The sequence below is a fragment of the Toxorhynchites rutilus genome, chromosome 1, assembly GCF_029784135.1.
Source record: "Toxorhynchites rutilus septentrionalis strain SRP chromosome 1, ASM2978413v1, whole genome shotgun sequence".
NCBI classification, from domain to species: domain Eukaryota; kingdom Metazoa; phylum Arthropoda; class Insecta; order Diptera; family Culicidae; genus Toxorhynchites; species Toxorhynchites rutilus.
In genome coordinates, this window is record NC_073744.1 from 35,746,559 (window position 1) to 35,761,091 (window position 14,533).

General features: G+C 38.1%; 1 protein-coding gene across 1 annotated transcript in view; it reads right to left on the reverse strand.

Annotated features, from left to right (window-relative positions):
- Positions 1 to 12,905, reverse strand: part of LOC129780316 (AN1-type zinc finger protein 6-like) — a 41,766-nt gene extending 28,861 nt beyond the window's left edge. The window contains exons 1-2 of the mRNA XM_055788434.1: positions 12,846 to 12,905; positions 12,676 to 12,777 (exon numbers count right to left, since the gene is read on the reverse strand). Coding sequence (XP_055644409.1) covers positions 12,676 to 12,777; positions 12,846 to 12,905 — 162 coding nt within the window. The remainder of the gene's footprint in view (positions 1 to 12,675; positions 12,778 to 12,845) is intronic.
- Positions 12,906 to 14,533: the final 1,628 nt, after the last annotated feature.

Below are 14,533 nucleotides of genomic sequence, written 5' to 3' on the forward strand. Positions count from 1 at the left end.
TTAAACAAAATCTGTTCACCTCTCCTAGAATATGTGAACAGTTGTCCAAACTGATGATTTGTCCAATATATCAGATTGAATAAACTAAATTTCACGAGGAATTCCTTAGATACCATGCGCACAGAACTGCGGCCGAATGGCTATCTCGAGCGCAATTTCTGTTTTTTATCTGTATTTTGACATGCGACAGCTCTACTGAAGTACAGGGTGACTCAAAAGTTATTAAATTCTTCAAACATGAGGTGGCTATCATTACGGCAAACAAACAGGTGACCTCTTTGCCCTCCATGACCAATTTGCTCCCACTACCCTTAATGAAAAAGTGTTTACTGTATCAATATATCCCCGACATTACCCACTTGTATTTTGTTTGAACCCTGTAGTGGTACCAAGGTCACAAAACGCTATGAAATATTTTGTTGGAAAATTTCCTTGAACGTTACTTGGGAAAATTTTTAGCGAAAAATTTCAAAACAAAAACCTTCGGAGTGAAATTGATCAATCTACACTCGACAAAAAAATTAGAGGAACAGAGTACCAAGTCGAAAATTTTATGTGATTTTTGACATGCTCTAACATTGGGAAAAATCAACGCATATCGATGGGATTTACATCATTTTGAAGCTATAAGTTTCAGGTATAAGAATATTTTACGAATATATTTTTATCTTGGTGTGATGGTCATCTCGAATTTCAAAAAATTACCCCATAAAAATGTTCACCACCTCGAAAACACGCCCTATACAGAATATCAGCTCAATCGGACTCAAGGGAGAGTGGCGCAAAGCGGTCAAAGTTTGAGATTTTTGAAAATCGAAAAATCGCCCAAAGAAAACGGGGTTTTCGAAAAAAAAATCGATTTTTTTTATTTTTCAGGACTTCCCAGACTTTTAGGCACATTCCCTAATATCATGACAAACACTCAATTTTGCCTGATTTTTCTGAAACGATCCTGATTTTTTCTGATTTTTGTACTTTTCTTCTTCTTGGATTGCACTAACGGTCCCAGTAGAACTTCTGCCTTTACAACACAGGTATAACTTGCGTCATTTGTATCAGTAGTACCTAGTAGAGATATCTATGCCGGATAACACGCCTTGAATGTATTCTGGGGTGGCAAGCTCTACAATACGTGTGACCACAGTGCTTGTCGGAAGAAATTTCTTTGGCGAAAAATCCCCCGGCCAGAACGGGAATCGAACCCGATCCCCCGGCATGATAATGTGTGACGCTAACCACTCGACCACGGGAGCACTTTTTGTACTTTTCACTTTATCTGAATGAACATTATCCGTAATAAATATACAAAGTATTACTGATTGTAAATGACAACTGTCATAATCTGCATAAAAATCTCCAGTTTACACTTGTAGAATGTTTAATTCTCTAATTTATTATTAGTCTATTTCAAAACGATCCTCGTTTTCGAATTAGATGCATTTCGCATTTTATTTCGTTCGACACTTATTAAAGCATGCATTTGGCGTGAATGAAAGATATTATATCAGATCTGCATGCCAGAAATGTCGTTTCAAATGGTTATGTTTTGAATGAAAATAACTACTTGATGTCTTTGAATGCTCAAAACACGTAGTCCTTACCTTCAATTGACCATTTGTAAATAAATGTTCTGCTATTTTCATAGAAACTCATCATTATAAAATAAATTATTATCCGATACAGTGTTTGTTTAAAATTTCTCATCATTTGTGAAAAAAGTTATTCTTCTATTACGTACACATTCGTTACGAAAAAGAAATGTTAATATTTTCATTTTTAATTTTTATTCTAAAAGTGCGTTCATTTCACCTGCAAATTCAGTCACTCTTTCTTTAAAACAAAAGATTTACATTTGGCAGATTTCATATAAATAATATGTAATGTTCTTATATGGTTCAAAATTTGAATTGCAGGCATTAAACAAACTGGTATTCCTGCGTATTCATTCGCAATTGATCACGAAGCTGAATTCATTCATTATTCTCGAATCACAGGAGGTCAAGTACAAGTACAAAGTTTTCAAGTACAAGGAATCGAGCCAAAAAATCGGAAATCGGAACTCTAGTCGGGATATGCCTAATCTGAACCATTTTTTATTTTCTGGGCAAGCAAACGGTCTTTGTTTCACAACAAAAAAATAGTCTGTACTCTCAATATATTTCGATCTTTCCCTAACAAAATTTCTCAATTCGTTTCAATCTTCATACGGGCCGCAAACTGGTAGCGAAGGACAACTTACGCAGTTGTTGAACACTGTTCGAAGGTCGCGCCGTCAACCGAATTCACATAGTCAATATCCCACATCTCTCAAGCGCTGGGCGTTTGTGCTTGTTTGTCCCCATCAATCACAAAAACCCCGCTTCCGCGGAGGGGATGGAGGAGATGCATTGGATTCATTTATATTCAAATAAGGTCTGCCTCGCGACGAAAACTCATTTCCGTCTCTCGGCTACAGAGACGTTTCTCGATATACGGCAGCGACGACGACGACGACGACGACGACGTCAACGTTTCGCTTCCACAAACAAAGAATAAGTATGTGCTGCTCCTGTTGACGCTACTTCCTCATACATAAGCCGTAGAGATAGACTTGTTGTACCGTTCGTTTGCCTCGGTTCTATCCGCTACTGCTGCTGCTACCAACCGTTTGCGGTAACAAAACCTGTACAACGAACTCCGAAGGACCAAATAATTAACTGTTCGAAAAAAAAATCATTGCTTTGCTGCGATGTCGACTTGATCCGGTGTTGTAGACAAAAGCTCGTAGGAGAAGATGGATCGCTTCTAGAAAATAGACGATTCACCACGATTGAGGTGTTCTTTTTTTTATTCCGATAATAAACGACGATGCTGCCATCCGGCTGCGTTAACGATAACCGCGCGCGCTCGCTCAAACGTGTGTTCTAATAAACCATTATCTTGTTTGAGCGCTTGGTGTGTTTTGGTGTCAAGAGGCACACGTGTAATATGGAGTCTGACGTCGAATGCACAAACACGAGAACAAGTTTCCGTAAACTGCATAAGAACGCGCTATGCATCGTGTGTCATTGAGCAACTACACGATCCCTTCCAGGAATCTGGGGTTACTATTATCGATAGTTTTAATCGAATGCATCATGGCCAACCATAAGCACGAAACACGTAATCCTACGACGAGTTGCAAACTTTCATTTGTCCCGCGTCATTATCACTCATATAGGTTTTTTACAATCATTCTATCCCGGATTGCATCGATAACGACAGCCACCGGGGGGTGGCGACTGAGATTCAAAATGGCGCTTGTACTAACGCCGAACTCGTATTTTCCAACAGCGCTAACCGTCAGTATCTTACCCATTTACTACAAAAAATGCCCAACGAGGCCTGGCGCACCGAGGAAGTAAGCAAGGTAAAAACATGGACCGGTCCTCAGGCCGTGCTGTTTCGTGACGGGATGTGGGTGTGGCACACGTGAGCAACAGACACGAGGATTCAAATTTATGTACGTTTGTTTCCCTTCATTTTCATGGTTCTCCAACCACTACACACCGTAACTCACCCAATAGAGGAAGCCTTTACTAGCGCGTCTGTCTGGTATTTGCTCACATAAACGTCTCCTTGAATGTTTGTGACCACTCCGATGCTTCGAGTGATGATGAAATTGCCCGATAGATATCGGGTGAATGATTGTGATTCCAGAGATCAAATCGCATAAGTTCGTTTGTAATCACCCAGTGGCGTCTCATGAGTAAATTGACTAGTTGTGCACCTACACGGTGACCCAAAAAATTTACTCATAATGGCAAAATTGTTTTCTTTATGCAAGTATTTTAATGGATTGGCTGAACTATTCCTTCTTCTTCTTCTTTTTGGCTTTAAGAGGGTTTAAACTTTTCAGTTCATTCGCCTCTAGGAACTATTTCATTTTTCATCGTATAGGGTTGGGGAAAACGAAATGTCGGTTTTCTGATCGAAATTTTACGCTTTATTTACCATACTTAAAATTATCCAAATTAAGTCAAATATGCGCCGTTTTGTTCGCAAACTTGTTGCTATTTAGAAGGCTACCTCATTATCCCACCCTTATAAAACCCCTTCTGCTTATTTGCAAAAAAACTCAGACAGCCAGTTTTCGCAAGCCTCTTTTGAGGCCAACTTAGTATCACCAAGAGCGTTTTGCATGGACCGGAAGATAATCACTTGGAGCCAGGTCCGGACTATACGGTGGGTGCAATAAGACATCCCATACGAGCTCTCGTAGCTTCTGGCGGGTCATCAAAAATGTGTGAGGCCGAGCGTTGTCCTGGTGGAAAACAACACCATTCCTATTGATCATTTCTGGCCGCTTCTGGTCAATCGCCTGCTTCAAACGGTCAAGCTGCTCACGGTAGAGAACCGAGTTGAGGGTCTGGCCATAGTTGAGCAGCTCATAGTGGATGATTCCCTTCCAATCCCACCAAACACACAGCAAAACCTTCCTGGCCGTCAATCCGGGCTTGGCGATGGTTTAGGCTGGCTCACCGCGCTTCGACCACGACTTTTTTCGCTTTAGGTTGTCGTACGTGATCCACTTTTCATCACCAGTCACCTTCTTCTTCAAAAATGGGTCGAGTTCGTTCCGTTTCAGCAGTGCATCGCAGGCGTTGATTCGGTCTAAAAGATTTTATTTATTTATTCGTCTTCAATTTAAATGTACAGACTACTAATTACTCCTAAAAATCTTAATTCTATTTTTAAACACGCATAGATTGATTTCATAGCCAAGACAGTCATTAATATCGTTAAAAGCACGGAGGGCTGTGTCGAAAGGGTTAAAGTAACCGTAACCGGTCCGGTGTGCGGGGACAGCGACAATTTGTGAGTTCCTCAGTTGCCGAGGGAGCACGTATAGAGGAATGTCCTGCAAGAGTTGAGGACAGTCAATGTTGCCACGTAGAATGTCAAAGACCATTAGTTGCTGAATTGCTCTGCGCCTGGCATTTAATGTTTTCATTTTGATTAACATGCAGCGGGCAGGGTAATCAGGCAGATTTGACGAGTCATTCCATGGTAGGTTTCGTAAAGCGAACCGAATAAAGCGCTTCTATATTCTTTCAATTCTGACGACCATGGATACGTGATAAGGTGCCCAAATAGGGGCCGCGTATTCTAAGCCACTACGAATCAGGCTGCAGAATAATGCTTTCTGTGCGTAGATGTCGGTGAATTGCCAAGTGAAGCGTCGAATGAAACCAATAATGGTAGAGGTTTTGGCTGTGATGAGTGCGACGTGTTCATTGAATCTAATCTTGGAGTCAAACGTGACACCAAGTTCACAAATCGAGGTAACGCGCTCTAGTGGAGAAGATCCGATAGCATATTGATGTTCGATGATGGTGTTTCTTCGGGAAAATGAAATCACCTTGCATTTGTCAATGTTGACGCTCATACCGTTTTCATTGCACCACAGTAGCAGTTCGTCGACGTCTTTTTGTAGAGCGAGGCAGTCGAGTGCAGTCATAATAACGCGGAAAATCTTCAGGTCGTCAGCAAACATTTGTTTAAAGGGTGACAAACGGGAACACAAGTCATTGAACAAACAACAGCGGTCCAAGCACGATTCCTTGTGGTACTCCAGATGTGATTTTGAAAGTTGAAGAACGCGTGAAGTTAATCGATACGGAGAACTGACGGTCTATTAAGTAAGATCTTCAAATCTACTCAACCAGCCATGTTGGAAATCCCATGGCTTTTAATTTTCCGATCGCATATTGGTGTGGCACGGTGTCGAATGCTTTCGAAAAATCAACGTAGATGGAACCGATCTGCCTACGGGATTCAACCTCACGGAACAACGTATTGGTATAGCACATCAAATTTGTGGTAGTAGATCGGTGCTGGACGAACCCGTGTTGAAACTCAGATATTACAGGATGAACCACGTTGTAAAGGGCGTTGTGGACTAAAGTTTCAAAAACTTTGCTCAAGCTGCAGAGAAGCGATACTCCACGGTAATTCTCAACTTGATTTCGATTTCCTGCTTTGTGAATTGGACAATCGTGGCTATCTTCCACACGCTGGGGAACGATCTTTCGCTCATCGAACGGTGATATAGTCAGGAAATCGATGCAGCAAGCGATCTCGCACAATACTCCAAAAGGGACGGAGGAATGCCATCTGCTCCAGGACCTTTTGTGCATCAATGTTATCCAAGACTTTCATGATTTCGTCTAGTGTGAACTGCAGCGTGAAATTCTAAGACATTTGGCATCAAAAAACTTTTTTGAAAACCCCGATTTCCTTTACTCCCTCCTTGGGTGATTTTTCGATTTGCAAAAAACTAAAATTTTGAGATCTGCGACAATAGTAAATGAAGTCCGTATGAGCCTATATTTTGCAGAGGGTATTTTATCGTGCAAATCAACATTTTCTAGGGAGTCCCGTATGAAAAACTGATATGACGATTTTTATTGCCATCCAAAACCATACGTTTTGCCTGGTATTCCGAGAAAACGACTCCCAGAGTGTCGATTTTTGACAAAAAAAATTCGAGATGATAGTAGATCTCGACGTTTCATGCAATTTGAAGACATTTGGGATCAATTTTTTTTTCAAAACCCCCAATTTCCTTTACTCCCCCCTTGGGTGATTTTTCGGTTTTCAAAAAACTCAAACTTTGACCGCTGTGCGACACTAGTAAATGAAGTCCGATTGAGCTGATATTTTGCATAGGGTAGTTTTTCGTGGGAATCAACATTTTTAATCAAGTTCGCTTTGAAAATTCGAGGGTCACTTTTTTCCCATACATCCATTGGCACTCTAGTCTACAGTCTACGATGAACAGAAAAACTTAGTTCGACCGATTCTGTGGTTGATGGAAGCGTTAGTATTAGCTTTGCGAGTAAAATAATTTCCGAAAAAGTATCGTGAAGATTGCTACCGATCAGTGTTTTTACAATCTCTGATATTTTCTTCTTGGTAAATTCTGACTTCGTATATAACACTCGCAGTTCATTTCCTAGCATTCAAATGAAATGCTTTACTTGTTAGAATAATCAAATCGCACTTTCAATTCGTCGAGGATGCAGTCGATATTTGACATGTCAATTTCAACATATTTTTCAATTTGATGCCCGCTGTTGCTGCAACCTGCCGCATCCAAGCATGTTTCCCAAATAGCATTAAATTTTACTTCGTCTTTCAACGCTTTTATACTCGCACATGTGTTCCTGATACTCTTATCACATTCAACGTAGTCCAATTCTCATTGTTTCAGTGTATGGTACAGAATGTTGCCAAATGAGGAGGTCGGTAGCTGAATGAGCTTTTGTAGTGAAAGATAGATGATTCAAATCAGCATATCCTACTCTGTTCCTCACACTGTTTTTTGCTTGGATCTGAAACAGCAAACAAGGCCAACACAATAGCTTTACTCTAGTCTCTGAACCATATAGCCACTCCGCGTCGTAAGCTGTAGCATTAAAGTTCCGTGTAACTATTTTACTATTTCTAACACAAGTCGTTTTAAACTTGTCCAATTTTGACTGTGGAATATTCTTTTTCGCTAAAAATTCCCTTCAACAGTCCTTTTCGCAAATGGCCTTTTCAAAAGACTATCAACAATATACTGTCCAACAATATTCATATTTTATTCCAAATTGTGACGATATATCGCGAAAAAAACTCATGCCGGTACACAAAAAAAAAGCTGAAAGCTATGAAGGGCCTGAAAAATCCGTTTTCTGTATAAACTTGTATCCTTTAACGGGTTAGATGAGTTTACGTGGAAGAACCCGGAACCACATTCTTTTAAAAAAATGTACACAAAATACCATTAAAGCCATTACTACCCTTTTATCTGTTTATTCAATTATGCAGAAGAAGACAAAGAGTCATCATGTATCATTTTTAAACACAAGTCTAAATAATCAAGATCTACATACATATAAGCCTAAGTCAAATAAATCTATGACTACAGAAATATATTATAGATGAAAATAGCATTTTCTTCTTCGTCGCTGCGTTATCCGGAACATTGTTTGCTGAGGGTTGTAGTAACGTTATAGCCAAGTGATGCATATTGAGTATCCTATGGCCATAAGTACTCTCTTGGGAAGTTCGTGTAGCTGCTGTAGTGAATTGATCTCATTGGGTGCTAAGTTCTGCTTATGTATAGGAAAGGGAAAGGAGAATGGGCATGTGCATTCGAGGAAGTGAAGCGGGTTTCTTGGGAAGACATATACGGGAAGCATGATATTAATATCGCGACTTCTCAAGCTACCATAATCTGATATGCGTGAGTATAGCCTTTCGATTTTCTAAATCAGCAGTTAAATTGATTTATATAACCAAACAACATATTCGATATTTTGACATCCTGGACCACAATTACATGAATTGTCAGTAGCAAGACCTATACGATAAAAACGTTAATTGAACACGAATTGATCGGGCAACATACAATACAATAACAGATAAATGCCTATTCTCGTTAAATGGAGAATAATTCATTATACGCATCAACTCACATTGTGAACTAACGCCAGAATTTAGGCAAAAAGATAGCTCGTTGCGTCGGGGAGAAAATCGAGTGGTTATTGCAATCGAAAGAAAACATACCCATTTATTCGTCATATTGTTAACTTTTTTTACTATATTCACAGTTCATGTTTTCAAGAAAAAAAGCTAAATAATTTCTGTCTAATGGTATATAACACAACATATGTCGCCATAACGATTTTGAGTAATATGGGTTTAAAAACTCTTAATGAATCGTTACATTTTTCGTAGCGTTACCCCCTTATATAGAAATCAAAGACATAGTCCTGTGGCAAAATTAAAAAAGATAGCGCCCTTGGTCCCGAGACCATATAAACTATGAAAAACACATACAGCGCGGACTGGATTATATACAGTCTCCGATTTCTTTTCACTGTATATAATCGAATCCTGCGTGTATGTTCGAATTTCAACTATGACTGAGTTATAGATTTTTTTTTGTTTCGGACTCTGTTGTCTCGAACTGGCTCTGCACTAAAAAGTACGCTACGTAAGCCAATTCTGTTGCTGCCATTTAAAAAAGGAGAAAACTTAGTACAGGATATAGTAATTGAACATATGAATTAGTAGAATTAAATAACATTTTGGAAGTAAAAATTGAAAAGTAAGTAATTTTTATTCATTTTATCCCAAAAATTCATATTAAACATTATCTCTACAATTTGTTCTTTGATATCTAACTTCTATCTTTCTTAAATTCGCTGCAATATCGATATAAACAATTCTTGGTGAAAATTCAAGCAAAATCTTCAAAAATTGCTTCAAGAATTGCGCCACTCAAATTTCACCTTAATGCTGAAAGGTCACATTTTTTCTTGATATAACTAATATTTGAGTCATGAAAAAAAATATTTTTTTCAAACTGTATATAATCGAGTCCAAATTGTATATAATCGAATCACATATAATCGAGTCCGATCTGTACAATCAAAAATTAGGAGAGTCCATATCTATTGCAAGTTTTCATAGAAGACTAGCTCATTGGTTTCAATTTAATAAGTCGAATAAGACCGATTCAGTCCAGTAGTTCGAATGTTATAAATTTTAGAAAAAGTCATTTTGGTAAAAAAGGAAGAAAATGATTTTTCGGAACACCCTACCTGTACAGGTAAACTTCGATATAACGTACATTTCACTTTCAAAATTGTACGTTGTATCGAATTGTACGTTATATCGAAGCATAATAAAGTACTCACAAACGTAGTCTATAATACATTATTGTGTTGCTGTTTTAGTAAAGTTAATGAATAACTTCAATCAGAAGACGAAACCAGCCTTTCTCATGATGTTTCCCTTTGTACTGTTGATTAAAGCTTGATTCATTTAGAATCCGGAATAACAAAACCAGCTGCATTTCGGAATTGATTGAAGATACAAAACATGTTTTAGCATCACAATACAGATAATTAATTGTTCTATCAGAAAAAAAATATTGAAAAACATTTTTCTTTACACTTTGGAAATGTGTACGTTATATCGTGGTAAAATGTACGTTATATCGAGTGACGTTATATCGAGGGTACCATACCTCTGCCATCATCGCTCAGTTGTACCAGTGGAGGAGTGAACAAATAATATCTAACAATCGAACTTAACGGCTCTTTTCGGGGCCACACATTATCATCGAAGAGTTTAAAGATCAAAATGTTCAAACATATTCACAATCAATATGCAGCAAAAAGCCTGACGTAACTCTACGTTAACTAAGCGGTCGTGTCTTGAACACAACCCTCCTGTAACTTTTTGTTTTGTTTTGACGGTTTTACATTAGGGAGATCTATAACTATATATGTATTTATTCACGTGAAAATAGATGTCAACGAGTGAAAATAAACATGCTACACTTATTCGAGGCATATATAACTAGAATAAATTCAGCATATTCAAACGCTGGTGAATTTTTCACTTGTGAGACATCACTAAAGTTGACCGCAATCAATGTCCTGGAAAAAAGGTATTAAAGATGGTAGAGTTTCGAGCGACATAGCATGCGCTGCCATAACTATTTCTCAAATAGTGACGACAGTCGTTGTGTTTATCTTCGATTGCCCACCGCATCCATTTTAAAATGCTATTTTCAGGAAGTAATTTATCAATAAAAAACGTACATTTTTTTAAAGTTTCCGCTGAATATGAAAATAATGTGATAGCGTGCAGTGAATATTTGTGAAATCACGTCGAAAAAGACGGATAATAGTGATATTTCCATGTGCCATTTTCACTCCCCACGTTCATATAAACAAACGAAGTTTCATTATTTTAACCTTACGAAGTTGATGTTTCGAAGGCTCTCAGTGTCGGTGTGTATGTTGTGAGAGAATAATCACCAATTGATCAAAATTTCACCGAAAATGTTACTGCTTTCGAGAACTAAGCATACGACTGCTCTCTGGACCTTTTGACCGCATAAATAATCGAAATAAGCTAAAATATAATTGTCATCTGTTAAAAACAAACAGTTGAATGATTTCATGAGAACTTTGGATAAAATTATCATGCAACCGTGAGTACATACTTTGAACATTGTTTTGTCTCTTCCATATACATTCCATATTAAATGCAAATAATTACGACACGATATTTTGCTTGCCAATACATATACACTTCGCCTACTGCTCCATCTCGATGTGTACCTCATTGACTTCAGATGAATGAATTCACCGAAAAAGAGAGACGACCGACGACTCATTCTTTCTTTCTTGCACTCGAACTCATAGACAATTGAATATGTTTGCTGTCAGCAGATGTAAACAACGCTCATTTTTGAATTAATTTCTATCAATTTGCTCCTGCCATCGATGGTTAGTTTATTGCCATAACCGATAAGAGTGAGCAGAGAGAATTTCAGAGAACTCTGACTCATTGCGGTCGGAATTAATTTCCCTTGAAAGAAATCCTCTTATCTTTCTACGTTAATAATATTTTGTTTATACCGAGTACCGTTACATATTTTTCATAGAAACTCCGTATACATTCGTGAAGAAGTTCATTTGCAATTAAAATTCATTTAGAAAAAATGTACACTATTCCATCGATGAATAAAGTATTTAGTACTAATCAGTGATCCCCGATTTTTGAAATTAATCGTTCATCAGCTAATCGAATACTTTTCAGCAGTTTGTTATTCGATACGATTAATCGCCCCAAATAATCGATTTATCGTCACACTGAGAGAAATAATTAGTTAGACTGATATTTCTCATTTGCTAGAAAGCCACCTGGAATCAAAAGTGTTTATTCCGCCTGAAAATCAATGATTATCTTTTACCCTTACGGAAGCGTCAAAGATAATGATTGATTTTCAAGATAAAACTGCATCGGCTGTAGGTTTTTTTCCCTTGTTTTTTGGATCGATTAATCGACGTAAATTATTCGTTCGCTTCGATTATTGGTTGCGCAGTATTCGTTCGATTAATAATCGTTTTCTATATTAAATATTCGATTAATCGACTAATCGAACGATTATCGGGGATCACTAAGTATGATTCCTTGTCGTGGTGGCTGAGATCATAGGAACGACCGCAAAGGGTTATTTAAGTGATTCAAAATTGCTTTTCACTGATGTTTTTTTCAAGTGGCAGAATGACTCACAATTCAGAATAAATATATGGACAAGTAAGCCGGTTGTACATTTATCGTAACTTCAAATTGTATGAAAGAATTCACGAATATATTCATTACATAAAATCACGCTAGTATAAACGGTGGATGCGGTGTCTATAAATCTCATACTTCTTCATGTGAAACTAGTCTAAACATCATCTAGTTGAACAATCTATCTTGAAAAACCAAAGAAAAAAAATACTGTCGTTGATTTCAACTCCAATATAAAATTTGTTTTTCACTATTAGAAGCATATTCATGGTATAACTTCAGCCCAATCGATTCATAAAAACCGCTATTCATGAAAAATGTTCCAAATTTGGATCTCACCCAAACAGAGGTAATTGATCGATACATCGAATTTAATGTCGAAAAACGGGAGAGGTTACTGCATATGAGTCAGTGAGCTTCCGCTCCGCCAGCGGTTGTCCGTTGGATGTATGTTCCATATGAGCGCCGCGTAGAAGTTTCCATCCGAAATGATTCACAATGATCAATGCAGTTTTTTTTTTCGTTGCCATAAATGCGTTAACTCATCCGAAGTATTTAACTTACCGTTTCAATCTGTAATAATGCAAAATCGCTAGACCACAGGAAGCTGTATAAAATCCAGCCAAGGTTTGCGTTTCTTCTTGCTGCTAATATTCCAATCAGATGCTATATATTTTCGTTTCCAACTGTAATGCACCACATACGTATCACTTTATCACTTTAGATAGACGGACCGAAGGACAGGCGATATATTTCGGTTCAAGACAGTCACTCGCGAGCGCGTAGTTTATCATCGATCGGGGAGTTTATAAGCGTTCGGGTTTCATCAGTGATTCAGTGAACCTCTTCCAACACTAAATTCCACACGATGAACACACTTGAAGGATGCTTAAGCACACAGACGAGACGACGCGTCGAGGTCGATTTGTAATGTAACTCTCACGTCACGATCCCTGGTTGGGAGCTGTAAGAGATGAAAAGAAATAAATAATTTTAGACATTATTGCATTGAATGTTAATTTGTGATTTCTGCGATAATTGAAGGGACAGAGGCAGTTCGAATGAAAACTATTGATATGCAGGGAGCAGTACTTGACTCACAGATGTCGCTCTAGCAGTATGATACGATGGAATCTACACATATATCCATAGTTTTGAAACAAATGCATTTGAGAACAAATTGCAACCACTGGATTGAAGTCTCACGATGACGTTAGTTCCAGTTCTTCGTGGAAGATGAACATAAATGACGACTATCCAAACGTTGTTGTTAGGCCGTCATGTGTTTTTCAAACTATGTCAAATCAAATAACAATAAACCGTAACTTCTCGCTCAATATGAAACGCATTCAGTTCACCAATGCCCTCCGGGTTGAAAAGAAACAGAAACAAACGCAATACAAGGCCAGTCCTTTGTTAGTGTGGGATACCTCTTTCACATTACGTTTTCATCTCTATTTCATTACCATCTGATTGCATAAAAGCGAGGAAAAAAAAAGTTGCAGCGAAAATTGTCCTCCCCGTGAGAGATCCAGCGCTCCTTTTTTCAACAAAATGCTCTCAAGATCCAACCCTAGAAGTTATTATATCCAATTTTTTTCAATACCGTACTGCTGGGCCCGAGCCCTGATAAAGTAAAAAAATGGTCCTCCGCCATATTTGAAATGGTGCCCGTCGACGGTACAGAAAATGGAAGCCCCTTCTTTTCGTTCTCTGCACTTGCCGAGAGTTCCAATTGGTACGCAATATACTTTTTCCAATGATTAGACTAATTTGGCTACCTACCTGTCTCGATTTTCCGTACCGTAAGCTGTTTATTTTATTGCAGACGAACTAATGCAGGATGATATTTGTTTCTTCCTCAAAACGATCCAAAACGCAAATTTACTGATGACACGGCAAACCCGAGCAGTAACCACTTTCCGTCCCACATCAAAGGAGAACCGAGTGCTATTTGACTTTTTTCTTTTGTATTGTATAACTTGCGTATTCTTTCTGACGGCCTGATGAATCGTCTACGGTTATCTTTTTCACACACATTTCAATCATACACCAGTCTCAAGTGAAAAACAACCCCCCGAAGATTGACACATCATACGCTAAAAGTTATGCTGTCAAGTGGCAACAAACTTAGACAATTACCAGGTATGCTTTAAAAGTTCACGCGTTAATTTAACAAATAACGTGTAAAATTGTATGAATTTGTGAGGAATTGAAAACAAAATTTCAGTTCACTTTACCTCCGAATTCAATTTCGTGAGGAAACAAAATTCATAAATTTGTTACAGTTTCTGAACAAAACACTACACGCTATTTTCGGTAGTTTCGGTACGATCAAAACTTGTAGCTCACCTATAGTATATGTCAAACTTGTTAGTCAATTGGAAGATGCAAGGCGCCTAGAAGTATATACTAAGGTGGG